A 20,258-nucleotide genomic window follows, 5' to 3' on the forward strand; every position below is an offset into this window, starting at 1 on the left:
GCAAGCCAATGAATAATAAATAAAAAGTCATGTGGTCAGGGGGCTGTCAGAAGTTGCTTAGATACAAGGTAATCACAGAGGTAAAACGTATATTAATATAACTGTGTTGGTTATGCAAAACTGGGGAATGAGTAATAAAGGGATTAAGTATCTTTTAAAACAATAAAAAATATTTTGTAGACTGTCCCTTAAAGAAAGCTGTGGTCTACAGAAAAGAGATTTAATAAGCTGCAAATGCAGCTATGCAGTGCCTTCCCTACTTCTTTATGTACTACACAAACTCTTAAGTGGTGTTTCTCAACCAGGGTGATTGACAGCTTCTGCTCACGCTAGATTGGCCAAGCAGGGGATGGAGTTGCAAAAGCAATGATAAATACAGGTGGCATAGTGAGATGTCTGCCCTTGTCAGCCTGGCCTTTATGAAATCTAGCCCATTGCCTTCAAAAATCTTTATTTTAGATATAATAAAAATGTGCATGCAACAGTAACTAAACATAATAATGATCATAAGTACTGTTTGCCTACAAAATATATTTCATTTAATGTACTTGAATACACTGAAGACACAGAGACCCACATTTATAAACTTTATATTATAAAATATATAATATGTGTGTAAACAATGTTCCCAGTCAGGTAACCTGAATATCGACATTCAGGGCAAAATTTGTGCAGCCTTTTCCCCTTCTGTTGCACAGTCGAATACATAGGAGCAGGATTTGTCAATCATACTGAATGTATAAGAAGGTGAAGATTTAAAGGGACACTGAATGCAATTTTTTTCTTTCGTGATTCAGATAGAACATGCAATTTTAAGCAACTTTCTAATTTACTCCTATTATCAAATTTTCTTCATTCTCTTGGTATCTTTATTCTAACTGCAAGAATGTAAGTTTAGATGCCGGACCATTTTTAGTGAACAACCTGGGTTGTCCTTGCTTATTGGTAGATAAATTCATCCACCAATAAAAAACTGCTGTCCACAGTGCTGAAACAAAAAAAAATCTTAGATGCCTTCTTTTTCAAATAAAGATAGCAAGCGAACAAAGAAAAATTGATAATGGGAGTACATTAGAAAGTTGCTTAAAATTGCATGCTCTATCTGAATCACAAAAGACAAAAATTGGGTTCAGTGTCCCTTTAAATCCATCACCTCTGAGGTGGCTGAGGACTTTTAAGCTTGCAGGTGCACTGCAGGGCTAAATAGTTGCTTTTGTAGCTTTACTTGATTAATTATAAAATGAGAATTATAAAATGCATTTAAAGTGGAATTAAACACCTCAATATATTAATATAAATTGTTTAATTACATGTAGTAAAACAACTTTGCATTATACTTTCATGATTTCTTTTGTTTTCCTTTTCTGTAATTTAATTCTGAATATTGTGGGCTTTCCAATTCCTGTTAAACATGGAACTGCAGATACAGCTATATTCCACATTGTTGCACAATCTAGTAAGCAATTTATAACCACTCTTGATTGGCCCCAGCAGAGCAGGTAACCTACGTTACAATATGGTGGGCGCCCACTGCTTTAAAATTATTAATTTGACCCTTATTTATTCAATTTTTTAACAATATAATTCTTAAAAATACATTTACAAATTATTCTCAGGTTATTCCTTGATCTGAATACATCATTTAAGCAAGTATTTATTTAGGGCCAGATTACAAGCGGAGCGCTAAATTATCACTGGTATGCACTCAAGCAATATTTAGCGCTCCACATGTAATCTAGTCCTTAGTGTTTAATGTCCCTTTAAGAGTAGCATTGCTAACTTCATGAATGTACAAAACTTAAACTCAATGGAGTCAGAGGTATTTCAAAAGGGGTATATAGGGGTGCAAAAGCTCTCCAGTCTGTTAGGGTGCATCCCCATTTTGTGACTGTGCTACTTACACTAATGGGGAGGGTAAAAAATGTGCCCCCATTGTACCTTTCCTCTCCCTAGGACCATCCATCTCAGCCAATCATTAACAACTTCACCTCCACCCTTCTGACTCCACCCATGGAACACTTGAGATTCCACCAACAGTCCTTAATGACCCAGCTCCTCAGGGTGTTTGTTTTCCCAAAAATGTTGTTTTCTAGAACCATGCCTTGTGTAGCTCCCATGCACTGTATGTACATTTCACAGTTTGTTCATTTTTATTATTATTTTTTTATATTTGATTGAAAAGTAAAAATAACATATTTGCAATTTAATTTGTCTGATTGTTAAATATAAACATATGAAGAGTAACATTGTAATAATATCCAAAGCAAACAACTATCCAATATGTTCACCTAAAAATATAAAACCAAAATTAATATCAATGCTTTCCTTTCTGTTTCAAACAAAAATAATCTTCATTTATTAGCCCGCTACTTAATAAAGAAAGCTCCCTTGCTTTTACTGTGACCACATAATAAAAGCTAAATAATTTGTACAACCACAGATCTTTACAACGTGCATTAAACATGTTGCTATACTATCTGTAGTACAATATAATCAATATGCTTTTAATTATTTAAGACACTTTATTTTATTATACTACCTAAAATACACAAATTTTTATGAAGGCATTATATTACTACAAAGTGGCAAAACAAATAAAATTGATTTATATTAAATTGGCCTGTTGTTTAAATGGGAATAAACTTTGCAATTTAAAACTAAGTTTTCAGATCTTTGAAGTAGCTGGTAAACCACAATATGTAAGCTAATGATCACATGCTGTTTGACAATTGTTATTATTTTTTTTAACATTGATTTTGTGAACACCTTAAAATTTTAATCTTTTTAATCTTTCTACAGTAAACTGAAAAATACATTATACTGTGTAACTAATTTTGTTGATTTAATCTATTACTTTTGAGTTAGATTTGAGGTTACATTTCCATGTGCTGCTTTTTAAACCATTAGCCCATAAATCGCTATAGAGATTAATATTTCTCTGTGAACAGGTGCAACATATCAATGTTTTAACATGTTGTACATTGACAAACATTTCACATAATATGTATATCATACAAGCTATTAAATAACTATTCCATGTACACGTTTGATAGATACATGGGTCCTTAGAAATATCGGTGCTAGGCCATTTTATAGGTACTCAATAAAACAAATATTCTCAGAAAGTAAGCTGGTTATTTTCCTGCATCTATCTTTAGCAATGCTTTAAGAACTGCCTTTTAAATATTATAAGTATACCTTTTGTAATTGTTTTACCCTGGCAGGATTTACTCCATTAACCCTAGGTAGAATTTGCTGCTTTAACCTGTGACAGAAATTAACTTTTCATTTATCATATCAACTGGTTCAAAGCAATCTGTCCAACATTTGTTTTTTCACTTGCAGCCTCAACAACGTTTAATCTCTTCACTAGGCTAAAAAGTTTATCAAGAAATATGATACTGATATGATTTAATGGAACACTTGTTAACTGTGCAGAGGAATACATATTTTTTAGAAAAAAAGACAACTCCTTTAACTCAAATTAAACTTTCATGATTTAGATAGGGCATGTAATTTCAAACAACTTTATAATTTACTTTTATCATCAAATTTGCTTAGTTGAAAGCTAAACCTAGGTAGGCTCATATGCTAATTTCTAAACCCTTGAAGACTGCCTCTTATGTAATTGCATTTGACAGTTTTTCACAGCTAGAGGGCATTATTTCTTGTGTTTCATATAGATAGCATTGTGCTCATGTGTGTGGAGTAATTTAAGAGTCAGCATAAATTGCCTGAAATGCAAGTGTGTCAAAAGATCTGAGATAAGGAGACAGTCAGCAGAAGATAATTACAGAGGTAAAAAGTATATTTCTATAACAGTGTTGGTTATGCAAAACTGGGGAATGGAAAATAAAGGGATTATCTATCTTTTTAAACAATAACATTTTTGGTGTTTACTATCCCTTTAAATATGTACATTTATTCGAAAAATTTATAAAAAAAAGGCAAACATTCAGGGGTACATGAAGTGGCTCCCGGACATGTGTGCTGCTCTAGGACTTAATCATAGGTAATATCATGTCACTGTTGTTCCTTTTTTAAACTAAACTTAGCCAATCAGAAACTTTGACTTGTCTCTGATGGTAACAACCCTTTGATTTCTTAAGGTGGTATTAACAGATAATATACATGCATAACATATTTAAAAAACTACTGAAATAAAATATGCAATTGTTTTGACATATCAATTATGACAAAAAATCCATGATACTTCTTTTAGTTCATGGGATCCTTGCAAACTCAAATCTAATTAAATTAAATTTATATTATTTTAAATTTGTGTTATTTTATTTTATTAAGTTTAATTAAAGGGACAGTCTAGGTCAAAATAAACTTTCATGATTCAGATAGAGCATGTCATTTTAAACAATTTTCCAATTTACTTTTATCACCAATTTTTCTTTGTTCTCTTGGTATTCTTAGTTGAAAGCTTAACCTAGGAGGTTCATATGCCACTATGGTGGCCATTATTCGCTTGGGATGCAAAGCCACCCTCTTGTGGAGGTGTTGCCTTGTTATTTTTGTGCTTCACTTTATTATTCTTTTGTGCTTTAGGTAATCTGAATAACTCTTCACTGAGTGCGATTTATAATATTATTAATGGTATATTTGTCCATACTATACATTTGTAGATTTATTCTCATGATTTGTATCCATGATTTGAGAGGCACTGTATCTAAACATTTATGTTGGTGGGTCTATGATAATTATTGACTAATAAAATGAGTGTGCTGAAATCCCTGTCTTGTGTGTAGTAACTTATTGAGTTCCTACTTTCTCTCTCTTTTTTGAATTCTAATATGCTACTTTAAAGTGAAAGTCAATCCTAGCGTTGTACAAATGCTAGGATTGACTATTGAAACAAATAAAGGGGACTTTCATTCATGAAGTATAAGATACTTCATGTAGAAAGCTCCTTTATTTGTTTCAATCGATTGCCGTTCTTAGCTGCTACAGAAGCCTACGGCTTAAAAATGTTTTTGCTAAGAGGTGACATTTTCACCTCTTAGCCAATACCTGTGCGGTAAATCCGGCTTGGCGCCCATGGGAGCTGGATTTACCGCACAGGTACCAGGGGTTTATTTATGTCCTTGTGAAACCTTGGGTACATGATGAAATATGGGAACAATTGGATAGATATGTATTATTTGATCTAAATTATTTTTAGTCAGTATGCTCAATGGAACTCTGTCATGTAATAGGCTTACTAGATCATTTCTAAATGTATTAGTTGGATCATAAGATAAACTTTGATAGGTATTATCATCTGAAAGTTGTCTGTCTGCCTCCAAGATGTAATCTTTCTTGATAAGGACAACTATAGAACCACCAATAATAAATATTTTACACTGCTCAGTTTGCAAACACAGTCACAGTGACACAATTAAAGTAATGGTGCACATTTATCCTGTAGTAGGTAATTTTAGAAAAATTGATAGTTACTAGATGTAAAAAGGTTACCAATTAGAATTAAAAGAAAATAAAAAAAAACAACAACAAAGAAACATGTTAGTTGCTACAAGGTTTGTAATTTAATAACTACGTGCTAAGGAATCCCCTGTAAGAGACCATCAACTCTAAGGTGAACCACATCTTAAGATTTTTTCTACCTTAAAGGGAAGGTCAAGTCCAAAAATAACTTTCATGATTTAAATAGGAAATGTAATTTTTAAACAGCTTTTCAATTTACTTTTATCACCAATTTTGCTTTGTTCTCTTGGTATTCTTAGTTGAAAGCTAAACCTAGGAGGTTCATGTGCTAATTTGTTAGACCTTGAAGACTGCCTCTAATCTGAATGCATTTTGACCACTAGAGGTCATTAATTCATGTGTTTCATATCGATAACATTGAGATTATGCACGTGAAGTTACCCTGGAGTGAGCACTGATTGGCTAAAATGCAAGTCTGTCAAAAGATCTGAAATAAGGGGGCAGTTTACAGAAGCTTAGATACAATGTAATTACAGAGGTAAAACGTGTATTATTATGTGTTGGTTTTGCAAAACTGGGGAATTGGTAATAAAGGGATTATCTTTCTTTTTAAACAACAACAATTCTGGTGTTGACTGTCCCTTTAATAGACATGTGACTGCAGTTCCACTGGCAATCAGTTGTTATCCAAAGGGGCATAAGACCCCTCATTTTCCATATGGGCATGAGACCCCTTAATGCAAGAACTTATTTATTTCCAAAAGTGTGTCTTTTAGAGACAGGAAAAAAAAAATACATTAAATGAGCAAATGGAAAAACACATGGCTAAACTCCAGCTGCAATGCAATTCCAGAGCAGTATGCAGTCAGTAAATGGTCATTGCAAATGTATTACACTACTGCTTGGGACCTGCAATCTGTTGGGGTCACTCACATTTAGGGTTATTATATTGGCACTTTAAGGGGGAACACATGAAAAATACATATGTCAGGGTTCTTAGAATGAAACATTATTCAATGATGTGCATTTTTTTATAAGTATCCTCCCTTAAAGTGGAAATATTGTAACCCTGCCCACATAGCAAAACACACCAATAACATGTTCTAAAGAATTGTACCTTTTTTATTTTTTCCTTAAAATGCAAGAAGAAAATTCTCTATGTTAGTGCTTTGTATTATTGCTCTGCTTCTTACATATAACATTATGTTTAACCACTAGAAAGAGGTTAAACTCATAGTTATAGTAAGCTGCAGAGCAGCAATTCATTACTGGGAGCTAGCTGGAGACATCTGGTAAGTCAGTGGCACCAAAGACAAGAGACATATATGTTAAGTCACCAATCGCTTGCTACCTCCAAGTAGTGCATTGCTGCCCCTGAGCCTTCCTAGATATGATTTTCAACAATGGATATCAACAGAAGTAAAATTTTGAATCACAAAAGTGTAATGTTAACCTTCACAACCCCTTAATTTCCAACATGTATTTCACATAATTTATTCCTTCAGAAACAGGAAGCAAAAATATTAAATGATACAATGACTTAGTGCAACTGAGGCAGTATGACTTTTTGAGAATAAAATAACTAATAAGGACACCTATAAAATACAAATAATTTATGAATATTTAATATATATGTCCATTTAACTGTATTTTCTAGCAAAAAAACAAAACAAAAGAAAACAAAAAACCTAAACAGAAATATAACATTTTAATAGCTTACATTGATGTCTTCTAAATCAAGGTTATTCAGAATCACATTGTTACGCTTCCAGATAATAGGAGGTCTGATATTTCCTTGGATTGCACAGATAAGGACAACACTCTGTCCAACTGTTACCGTTGTCGTGCTTAGCTTTTGGTCGTCTGGAAGGTTTAGCTCAACAATCTCTGTAATGAGAACAATTATTTGGAATTAATTTAGTACATACTGACAACCCAAAGTTAATTACAAAAGTTTTGTGCAGAAATTTAGGGAACAAAATATTTTAAAACATTTGAAATAAAAGGTCATCCTGACATTTTTATTAAGGTGACTGACAACCATCACCTATGAGAAAACAATGCATTTCACTTGACAGAGTTGCAGGGGAACCGTTACAATAAGCATGACAGATTTTACCTCGAGGTAGATACATTATTTAAATGCCAAACAATGCTATCTGCATAATAACATAAGTGTTTAGGGAATTTTCAATATGTTATGTATGGATATTGTACTTTGAAATAAAGTTAAATCTTTTATTCAGTGATTTTTTTTTTTAAATATTAAGCTCTTAAGAGCCACTATCTTCACTTTTTGATATAATGCTTTTTATTAATGTCATTTCTTCTGTCTTCCATTTTTTGTATTTCCATGCTCGTTACATTAAATGTTATAAATCTTATTTTAGAAACATTTATTAACACTATGCTTTTAAAGAGCAAGAACACGTTGTGTGTTTAGAAGAATCTTATGGGTTTATGCATTGTATAGGTTGAAAGTTTAAATAAAAAAATAAATAAAAACAAATATTACAATATCTTCAGGACAGCACTGCTTACACTTAAAATGAAAATGAAAGGTAGTTCTACTGCTTCAAGCACATAGCAGAAGAAAAGGAAGATTATTCCTTTAATATTTTAATATGTACAAAAAAAAATAATGGGGTCAGTGTTGTTAATAACAAAATTAAAGCTTACATACTTATTGGCTGACACTGAAATCAATCAACTGATACATTTTTTTTGTTGCATTTTTGCATTCCTCCAAATCTAATGCAATATTGTGACCCCACTAACTAGCGCATATTACAAATTAAAAGTAAAAGGTTGCACTTGAGCAAAAACAGAAAATGGGCTAAAAGAATTAGGGCAACTGGAGAACTAGTACAAACTGTAAAAAAAAGTTCTCAAAACATATCTAAGAAAAGTCTAAATAAACTATTACACTCATATATACCCCTTTTAATAAAAATATCAATTAAATATTAAACAAAATGTTAAAAGGGATATGGAATATGATGAGGTGTTTAACTGGAAAAAAGGTATTATAAATATATGTGTAGCACAATTGTTGGCACCCCATGAATTCATATGAGAAAAATATATTTGGAGTGTATTCCCATTGATGTTTTACATGTTTTAATACACCTGGGTGACTAGGAACAGGAAATTGTTTAACCATGACCTCCTGTTTCACAGGGGTATAAATATGAGGTAACACATAGGCCAAATTCCCTTACTCATTCATCACAATGGGTAAGACCAAGGAATATAGCTGTGAAGTGCGACAAAAGGTTGTTGAGCTTCACAAAATGGTAAGTGGTTATAAGAAAATAGCAAATAAATTGAAAAATCCCATTTCCACCATCAGGGCAATAATTAAGAAGTTCCAGTCAACTGGAAATGTTATGAATCGTGTCTATATTGACTCAACGCACTGTAAAAAAGGGATGGTTCGAGTGGCCAAAATATCTCCAAGGATCACAGATGGAGAATATCAGACATTATTTGCGTCTTGAGGTCAGAAAGTCTCCAAAACTACAATCCAACGTCACCTACATCACAAATTGTTTGAAAGGGTTTCAATAAAAAATCCTCTACTCTCATCCAATAACAAATTTAAGCATCTTCAGTTTGCCAGACACTACTGCAACTTTAAATGGGATCAAGTTCTATGGTCAGATGGAACCAAAATAGATATTTTTGCCAAAAAAACACCAGAGGTGGGCTTGGTCCACCCAGAGAGTTAGTCAGCAGATATTAAATGAAAACCTGACTGCTTCTGCCAGAAAGCTTACAAATGATCCAAAACATACATCAAAATCAACACAGAAATGCTCTACTGATTATCCCAATCCGCTGACTTGAACCCCATAGAAAACCTGTGGGGTAAACTGAAGAGTCCAGCAGCATTGACCTCAAAATTTGAAGGCACTGGAGAGATTCTATATGAAGGAATGGTCTCAGATCCCTTGCCATGTATTCTTCAACCTTATCAGGCAATATAGGGGAAGACTCAGAGCTGTTATCTTGGCAAGGAGAGGTAGCACAAAGAACTGACTAAAAGGGTGCCAATAATTAAGCCATACATATATTTAACAAATATTTATTTATTATTTTGATTAAACCTGTGTTGTGTTTTCAATTGATATCCATGAGAGTAGAGTATTTTTGTGTATTTTTTTAACAAAAGATCTAAAGGCTAAACAATAATGACAATTTTCACAGCTTGCTTTGCTCATACATATATTTGTGTGTGTATGTGTATATTTGGAGCTTCTTCTAAATTTTATCCACCTACATCCAACCCATCTTTTAAAAACTTTTCAAGACTTATACGTTCAGATTGTGACACTAATTCTAACACTAGGGTATATTCTAATATCTCTGAGCAGGAATGGGAGGCACTTTCTACTCTCATGAATGACGCTACAATCACAATACGCCCTGCCTATAAGGGGGGCGCTATAATGATACAAGACTACAATGACTATAGACTAGAGGCTTTACGCCAACTATCTGATGTGTCTACATATAAGAGATTACCCTTAAATCCCACTATTCAATATAAAAAATAATTGAAAAAAACAATCAGTTTTGCTTTGCAGATGAACTATATCATGACATAAGAAAGATAATTTCTCACTACAGATTTTCCCAAAACACCGATATTATATCTTTTACCAAAGATACACAAGTCAATCACTTCTCCCCCTGGTAGGCCAATAGCCAGAGAATCTATTTTATCATGAGTAGTCAAATACATAAACTTTTATCTCCAACCTGTTGTACGAAAAGCTTTTTCATACTTACAGGACTCCACTGCTATTATCAGTAAATTAAGGGACTTTGGTTCCCTTGAGGAAGGTGACATTCTAGTGAATATGGACGTCGACAGCCTAGGTATATACTGTTATTCCCTATCAAGAGGGATTGGAAGTTGTCAGGTCCATAGTTACTAATAATCATGATTATAAAGGCCCGCCTTTGGAATTCCTCTTGGAACTTATTGAACACTGCTTGACAAAAAATTACTTCAGCATTAAGAACAGTTATCTTCAGATGGCAGGAACTGCCATAGGGTCAAATATGGCCCCAGTAAATGCAAACATTTTCATGCTGTGGTATGAGCTGGAAGTAATGAAACCCTTACAACATACAAAGATAACTTTTTTACACAAGATATATTGATGATTTGTTCCTTTTATGGAGGGGCAGCCCTGAGACCCTTATAGATTGGGTACAGAGTTTGAATCATAGAGACTCGCCCATTAGGTTTAAGATGGAATATGATCAAAATGAAATACATTTCCTTGATCTCAATATTTTAAAATTCAGACAAGACAAGGGAGTTAGGTTTGGTACCTCTTTATACTCCAAGACAACAGATATAAATTCCCTATTATTAACATCCAGTTACCAAACCCAGGCATCAGAAAATGGGGGTAATCTCCTCACAGCTCACCAGAGTGGTTAGAAATGAATTTGAAGCAAAGCTACTCACAACCCAGCTTGATTGCAGAATACTATCATTGCTGAATTTTTGTCACTCTGTGGTTTTACTGTGGATTGGATGTTAATAAACTCTACAATTACGTTTTACCTAGCAGTGCCCAGATATTCTTTTGTGAATTTGTACTTACTGGATGCTGAAGACGAGCGGTATCCTTCCTGGAGCACTCACAGTGTGTAAAACGTGTGACGTCTTCACTCCACGCTCCATTGTGCCGGCGCAGAGTGCAGGGTAAGGCAGAGTGCGACGCTGCATACAGTGTGTTTGGGAGACCGGAGATCTCGTCAAGTAGCGTGTGCAGCCTACCTGTTACCCTTAACGGAGAGTATTCAGATTGCACCGAAGAACGGCTGAAGAGGAGGTGGAGGCAAGTAAAGATTTCAACTGTAACAAACTGTGACAAATGACTTATTAAAATCCACAGTAGAGTGACCCTACAAAATGCCACTAGCATATGAAGTGACTCCGAGCACACACGTCTGTTAGTTTTATACAGATGAAGCACTGAGCACTTTAATTTAAATTCCTTTTTCTATTCCACCCCAACATGATCAACTATTACACTATTTGCACAACAGCATAAGAAGCACTTTATGTATGTAGCACATCATAATTATATTATTTGGTACTGAGGAACTGTTTAGAAGGAGTACAGACATTGTGTTCTTTGTATTACCACGCTATTTGCACAACAGCATACAAAGTACTTTATGGTACTGTGGTATTGCTCAGAAAGAATACAGACATTGTGTTTTTTGAATGCTCTGAGAAACTTATCTGTATAACAACAGGAAGGAAAACTGATCTTGCAACATATATTGTTTCATTTATGAATTGGTATTACCATCAAGCCACAATCAATTGTTGTGCCATTTTTGTGATGCTGTTTGCACATGAAACATATGAAGCACATTAAGCATTTATTTATGCAGTACATTTGAAGCTACACAATCTAGTATTTTATTGTTGGAAAAAACTCCTTTAACCATATAGTTGGAGAATTATCCTTATGACTTCTGGAAGGAAACTGCTTTCAATCGTGTTTACATATTTTGTCTTATTTATGAATTGACATTGACATCTGGAAGGAAACTGTGTTCAAACTTGCCATTTATGAATTGATATTATTATCTGGCTATAATGAATTGTTAAAGTATTTGCTATGCTATTTGCACAATAAGCAAATTAAGCACTTTATGTATGCAGTGTATTTAAACTACACAATTTGGCACCTTGGATTTACTTTATGTTTTTGGAATAGCTTGGAAAAATCTGGTTACCGTCATGAAGGATTATTGTACTTTCTTTTGAGATATAAGCTTTATTAGGTATTATCATTTTTGCATTTTTTGGAATAATACCATATAAATTGTAAGATAAAACATGGATAACAGCGATGAGGAATCATATGTTTTTACAAGATTTGAGGATGAATCTACTAATTATGATACAAATGAGGAAATTTTGCATACTATTGATAGCCTGATAATCTTAGAAAAAAAGATATAACATTAGAATTGGATATAAAATCATTCCTAATATACAAAAATAACAAGAGGATTCCAAGAGGATTCCGTATACGTAAATTTCCCTCATTTAGAGTATTTGAAGCTGACTTTATTGCTAAGTGGAACACCATACTGGACAGCTGTTCATTTGCGTTAATGGAGCTCCTAATAGAATATAAGAAAAAGAGAGCAGATTTGATAAACGAAATGAAAGCAATACAAGAGAAGTTGAAAATAGTTCAGAGAGATCCCAAATTTAAATTATATGATAAACAATTTGAGAAAAATATGATAACATTTCGTCAAGAATTGTGGGAATTTAAATCCAGGAAAATGTCCAGAGACAAATATGATTATGACCATCAAAATGTATACAGATGGGAGAATGATAGTTTTGGCAGAGAACCTAGAAAGCAAAAAAGATGGTTTAAGAACAGAAATAAAAAAGCAAAACAAGTCACGTTTTCAGATAATGAATATGAGGTAGATTCCTCAGAAGGGGGAATTAATAATGAAGAACAAGTACCCACGGTATTACAGTTCTCTTTTGGTGATACAGGCATTAATCAGTCAGAAAACAAACAAGCAGTGACTTTACCTGGGGCAAGGTGAAAAAAATACATAGAGGCAAAAGGGGTAAAGGAAAAAAGAACAGAAACCAGAGAGGAGGAAATGAACCCAACTCAGGACAAGAAACAGTCACAGCAGAAATCTTATGTGACAAGATCAGGGACTCAAAAGAAGAAATAACATGCATGAATAACAATGTATTGAATCTTTCTGGTACTGCTTTAACAGAAATAGAATTGAAAGTCTTATCTAAAGGTCTTAACTTTGTTCCTTTGCAGCATTTTAATCTATTTTGTACAATTTTAGATGTAAATAGATTTGTGAGAAAATTGATATTACGCAAGCATTTTGCAAATGCTGAGGAGGAGCAAGATAAACCCTTGATAACCAAGATTAGATCTAGTGAGGAAGATTTTACATTTTCTGAGAAATGTTCTGTTGTAGATCTACAGGGTCTTCTTGAAGATAATATTGAAGATAAGGAACATTTAATATCCACTCAAGATATTGATCTATCTAGGTTTAGAAAGAAAAGCAATTTCTACCCTGTAAATTCTAGGACACATCCTTTAGAAACATTTCAAAAAGTGGTAGAGGAACAACTAAGAGAATTGAGTGAGAACTCAAAAAAGAGAAAACACAATATGTCTTTAAAAGAGAAAGAAGCTTTAGATAATATCTCCAAAAATACCAACATCATAGTGCGTCCTTCAGATAAAGGAGGTAATGTGGTAATATTAGATAGAACCGCATACATCGCTGAAGCTTTTAGACAATTACATGATACAGAAGTGTATACAAAATTAAAAGAGAATCCCACTAATCTTTATAGGAAAGTACTGGGAGACATTGTTAAAAGAGCAAGGTATAACAATGTAATTTTACAATCAATTGAGGAAATGTTGGTACCAAAAAGTCCAGTTACCCCTATATTTCATTATTTTCCCAAATTCCATAAGGATATGGAGAATCCCCCTGGCCGCCCCATTGTGTCAGGCATAAATTCCCTAAATGAACCCTTATCTGACCCAATGGATTCCTTTTTGCAACCATTAGTAACTAGGCTACTGAGCTATATACAGGATACTACAGATTTATTACTGAAATTGAAACAGATCAAATGGAAGTCTAGTTTTAAATTTTTAGTAGTAGATGTAGCCTCATTATATACATCAATTTCACACTCAATAGGTTTGAAAGCAGTGGAATTTTTCCTGGAGAGCCAAAGTAATTATGATCAATCTACAAAGCAGTTTATTATAGAGTCTATAGAATATCTCCTTACACACAATTTTTTTCTATTTGAGGGTGGTTTCTATCTCCAGAGACGTGGAACCGCTATGGGGACTAAGTTTGCTCCCTGTTACGCCAATCTCTTTATGGGATGGTGGGAGCGGTTCCACGTCTTTGGAGATACAGACCCCCTCAGAAACAATATAATTTTTTATGCCAGATTTATTGATGATTTGATTTTTATCATAGACAGTGACGAACATGATATTGATGAATTCTGTAAATATCTTAATAACAATAACAGTGGTACAAAATTTGTAGGAGAGCAAAATCCTAAAAATATCTGTTTTCTAGATATAACTATCTCAGGTAATGAAATAGAGGGCTGTATAGAGATAGACCTTTACAGGAAACCTACTTCAGGTAACACCATTCTGGAATATAACTCAAATCACCCTAGACACACTATACGAGGCATTCCCAAAGGCCAATATATCAGGGCAAAAAGGAATTGTACTAACATAAAGGATTACGAAAAACAGGCTGACATCATTACGGTTCAATTGATGGAAAGAGGGTATGAACCAAATATACTGAATGCAGCTAGAAAAGAGGTGGACATACTCACTAGGGAGGAATTGTTAAAATATAACATGAAATACAGAAACTCAAACAAAAATAATGGCAAATCAAAACCTAAATTTATAACAACCTATAGTTTGGATTACAGAAATATTTGCACCATTATAAAACAAAACTTACCTATACTTAACACTGATCCTAAACTGAGGGAAATCATAAGTGAGGGGTGTGAATTTATATCAAGGAAGGGGAAAACCATAGGGAACTATGTATCACCCTCAGACTGCTCTAAAAAGATGTCCAATAAATGCTGGCTTAAACAGAGAAAGGGATTCTTCAGATGCAGGAATAATATCTGTAAAACCTGTGAATTTGTACAGGTAGCCCTCAGTTTACGCCGGGGTTAGGTTCCAGAAGGAATGGTTGTAAATCGAAACCGTTGTAAATTGAAACCCAGTTTATAATGTAAGTCAATGGGAAGTGAGGGAGATAGGTTCCAGGCCCCTCTCAAAATGGTCATAAGTAACACCTAAAACATTTTTAAAGCTTTGAAATGAAGACTTTAAATGCTAAACAGTATTATAAATCTAATAAAATAATTACACAACACAGAATATATAATTAAACTAAGTTAAATGAACAAAAACATTTGCTAAACAGCATTATAAACCTAATAAAATCATCACACAACACAGACTTTACTTGCATTTTTCTGCAAACAGTTCTTTCTATGCATTCCAATCTGGACTGATTTATAGACAGGAAGATCTTGTTCCTTTGAAATCTGCTCAATAGCTCAGGTCTGGTTAAACTGATTAATTTCAGCTTGCTTGGCTTTGCTGCAACACAAGCGGACAGCTCCACCTACTGGCTATTTTAATCAATGCACTGTTTCTCATTGCTTTTCAATAGCAGTCACATGACTAGAAAAAAAGGTTGTTATTCTGAAACGGTGTAAATTGAACCGTTTTAAAACGAGGGCCACCTGTACTTGAAGGAGATAACTTTGTTTCAACTAGTACAGGGAAAACACACAATATTAATTTTTTCATAAATTGTAATATCACACATGTTGTGTACTTGTTGACCTGTAGGGCGTGCTCTAAACTAAACTAAAAGGTCCCTAAAAGATAGATTTCTGGCACACGTGCGATCTATAGAGGACCCTGACTCAGATACCCCGATAGCAAGACACTTCAGGGACTACCATAATTCAGATGTAAACTTATTAAGAGTGCAAGCAATTGATCATGTACCCTCATGGAGAAAGGGGGGGGGGGGTGATAGAGAGGAAAAATTGGACCTCAGAGAGGTTTTTTGGATTTTTACCTTAAAAACTACTATACCATTAGGTTTGAATTTTAGGAGAGACATACACTTGTGTGTTTAGTATAGGGACTATGTAATGAATATAAATTAACTGATATGTTATATTGTGTTGCTAGAAAATTAACCTACATTTGAGCAACAAAATATATGAATTGTAACTATGTATTAAATTAAGTAGTTATATAAGGAGTGCAGTGCTTATAACATAATATATAGGTGTTTAGAAATTTATTTGAAAAACTATATGTCCTATAAATGAAGACTAAGATGTATTAGGTTTAGTAATGAAGCATTAACAGCTTAAATATTATCTGTATAATCTTGAGTAATATGAGACAAGAGTATATTTGTGTATACTTTTAGGGGAGCACTATTTAAGGTGGAAGTGAGGCTGGGTCCTGTTAGCAGTGAACAAGTGCTGTGGAAGCACAAAACATGTCTGCTGTACAGGACTCCAGCAGTTCTTGTTTTACTGATTGATGTGTGGGTGCGGGAGTCAGCTGGTGGTATTTGGACTTTGGATATGCTGATTGCAGAATACTATCATTGCTGAATTTTTGTCTATATATATAACAAAAATACTCATATATTTATATAGATATAGAAATATCTTTTTAAAAATAAAAATAACATTTTATTCTATGTAAAAAACACAGGAATGTAAAGTTTCTTACTTTCTTGGTGTTTAGCACTGCGGATCTGGTGCAGTGTCCGATGAGTGCACGAGCAATAACTTATTTTAATTATTTTTTTAGTAGGCCAATACATAGGAGTCAGTGGGGTCACAATATCTGAAGTCTTTAATGTGTCTGATCTTTCACTCATATGCTAACTTTTTACTTTTAATTAAATGCCATTAAAATAAAAAATAAATTAAAAAAAATGTAAATACATTGTAGGTGTCTCATTCCCCTAGACACAACAATAAACAATATACTTAATATGCCTTTCAGTAAATCGGTTCAGTAGCTTTTGAAAGCAAATGACAGTAAAAAAATTAAAGAAATTTTATTCAGGTTTACAACATACATATTAGTGAGTGTAGAAAAAAACATAATTAATTAAAAACCAATAAAAAAAGAAAGCACGGGATAAAGGATTGACCAGCAAGATAATTAGTGACTCTCTCACTGATTACTTCAGGTTTCGCTCCAATTATCCAAGAAAAAAGGTTAAAAACAGAGAAATAGCGATTAAGTGATACAGACTTTTGAAGATAAGCATTCACTAGGGATGAGGGTATCTAATTCCCTGCTGTCAAAACAGGCTCTCCTATGTGCTTAAAGGCAACCTCCTTCCTGTAAGCATCTAGGGGGTTAGCACTTTTTGCTAATTTCTGACTCAATCCCTAAATCATATAACATGGCAAAATGCCTTGGTGGGCGGGGCAATTAGTGTGATACAGTATGTTGAGTACGAGTGCCTAGATACATTTTGAAACAATAGTAATTAACATTATTTAAATTATACATGAATGTTATTTGTATGCAATGCAAACTTTAATTTGATGAGATGAGCATATATGATGATAATGAATAGGGATTAAATCAGAAATGGACAGAAAGGGCTAGGCCCCGGGATGTTTGCATGAATCAGGTAGCTTCAAGCATAGGGGTTGGCTTCAAGCATATGGGTTCCTGTGGAAAAATTTTAGTATTGTTTACTAGTCAGGTAAAAAAAGTTATTAATCTAGAGGGAAAAAGTTACTAGTCCAATCAATGTTAAAGATACAGTAGGAAAATAATTTTCTCTACATTATACATATTTATATATATAATATATATATATGTGTATATATACATTGATTGGAGTAGCCGTGTTAGTCCAGAGATTTAGCTATCAAAAAATCAAGAGTATTGCATTGAGCAATGATACTTTTTTATTGGACTAACTATACATTTATAAGATGACAAGCTTTCGGAAGAGTGTCTTCCTTTTTCAAGTCTGAAGCAATACTGACCAATTTGATGGAATTTACAGATTATATCTTAAAACACAGGCTAAAAAAACAAAGTGTTACAGAGGTCTGAATGCAGGGGGAGGAGGGGTGTCATAAAAATCATGATGGGGGTTTAGGAGACAGGCAGATAGTATCAGTAAAAGATTACAGGCAGGGGAAAAAATATGGTAATACACACAGCATATACTGACATAAAGTTATATATCAACATAGAATCCATATGAGGGCCAGTTTCTGTTTTAGATTGGGTGGTTGTCTGAGTGCCAGGATAGGGGGTTTTGGAAAGATTATTTTGAGTGTGGGATCCTCTAAGAGTAGTGGCTGTAAATCTTTTGTGATTTTTCGTATTCCTTCTACAGCAGGGTTATATTTGACAACTAGTGGGATACGCAATATGTTTTTCTTTCCCCTGTATTGTAGCAAGTGTTCACGTGGGGTATTAAGGTCAGAGTTCATTTGTTTGTTTATAACCCTTGTTTTGTAACTTTTTTCTCTGAATGATTGGGACAGTGTGATGAGGTGTTTGTCTCGGTCCTTGGTGTCTGAGCAAATTCTGTGATATCTGGTGGCCTGACTGTAGATTATGGATTTTTAAATGTGATTGGGGTGGGAGCTGGAGCTGTGGAGGTAGCTGCATCTATCTGTTGGTTTCCTGTATACAGATGAGTGTAGTTTGCCATTTGTGATGGATATTATTGTATCAAGGAAGCTGACAAAGTCTCTAGAAAAGTCAATTTTAAGCTTGATTGATGCATGAAATAGATTAAATGATTTATGAAAATGTTCTAGTTTTTTTTCTCCTTCTGTCCATATGATGAAAATATCATCTATGTAGCAAAAGTATTTGAAGGGTTTGTGAGGGTGAGTAGCTAGAAATCTCTGTTCTAAGTCAGCCATGAAGACGTTTGCATACTGTTGTGCAATTTGTACTGACACTATCTGCCTGTCTCCTAAACCCCCATCATGATTTTTATGACACCCTCCTCCCCCTGCATTCAGAACTCTGTAACACTTTGTCTTTTTAGCCTATTTTTTAAGATATAATATGTAAATTCCATCAAATTGGTCAGTATTGCTTCAGACTTGAAAAAGAAAGACATTCTTCCGAAAGCTTGTCATCCTATAAATGTATAGTTAGTCCAATAAAAAAGTATCATTGCTCAATGCAATACTTGATTTTTTTTATATCTATATGTATATCTATCTACAAAACATGGAAGGGAACTGCACTCCAAGACCGGATCAGGTACACATCCTGTGACTCAGTAACATCCAGCCCTGGGTGCTAAATAGCACTCCAAAAAAGCTGTGATATCACCAGAGCCACAGGCAGTTAACCCCAGTCCGGAATGGGTGCAAGAAACACGGGAAATTACAAATAAAAAGTAATACAACACATAGAAACACCCAGCACTCACCAGCTAGCTCACAGCTAAGATAAAATCACAACTGGAAAGGTTAGTCACCGCATCTGGCCAAATGGGAAAGCTCAGGCACCACGTCAAGGTCCTTTCCTTTGCCTGAGTCCCTAACACAGGCACACCATCATGCGAGCTCACAAAGCCAAACAAACTGAGAACAAAGAAGGGGTGCACAGGTGGCTGTAATCACCCATAGAAAATACAAAACATGGAAGGGAACTGCACTCCAAGACCGGATCAGGTACACATCCTGTGACTCAGTAACATCCAGCCCTGGGTGCTAAATAGCACTCCAAAAAAGCTGTGATGTCACCAGAGCAACAGGCAGTTAACCCCAGTCCGGAATGGGTGCAAGAAACACGGGAGATTACAAATAAAAAGTAATAAAACACATAGAAACAACCAGCACTCACCAGCTAGCTCACAGCTAAGATAAAATCACAACTGGAAAGGTTAGTCACCGCATCTGGCCAAATGGGAAAGCTCAGGCACCACGTCAAGGTCCTTTCCTTTGCCTGAGTCCCTAACACAGGCACACCATCATGCGAGCTCACAAAGCCAAACAAACTGAGAACAAAGAAGGGGTGCACAGGTGGCTGTAATCACCCATAGAAAATACAAAACATGGAAGGGAACTGCACTCCAAGACCGGATCAGGTACACATCCTGTGACTCAGTAACATCCAGCCCTGGGTGCTAAATAGCACTCCAAAAAAGCTGTGATGTCA

The 20,258-nt window shown here is 34.4% G+C and overlaps 1 protein-coding gene across 1 annotated transcript in view; it reads right to left on the minus strand.

Moving 5' to 3' along the window:
• FSTL5 (follistatin like 5) overlaps positions 1-20,258 on the minus strand; it is a 1,363,343-nt gene that overhangs the window by 392,166 nt on the left and 950,919 nt on the right. Inside the window, exon 6 of the mRNA XM_053703797.1 lies at positions 7,154-7,320. Within this exon, the coding sequence (XP_053559772.1) occupies positions 7,154-7,320 (167 nt within the window). The remainder of the gene's footprint in view (positions 1-7,153; positions 7,321-20,258) is intronic.

The sequence above is a fragment of the Bombina bombina genome, chromosome 2, assembly GCF_027579735.1.
Source record: "Bombina bombina isolate aBomBom1 chromosome 2, aBomBom1.pri, whole genome shotgun sequence".
Classification (NCBI taxonomy): domain Eukaryota; kingdom Metazoa; phylum Chordata; class Amphibia; order Anura; family Bombinatoridae; genus Bombina; species Bombina bombina.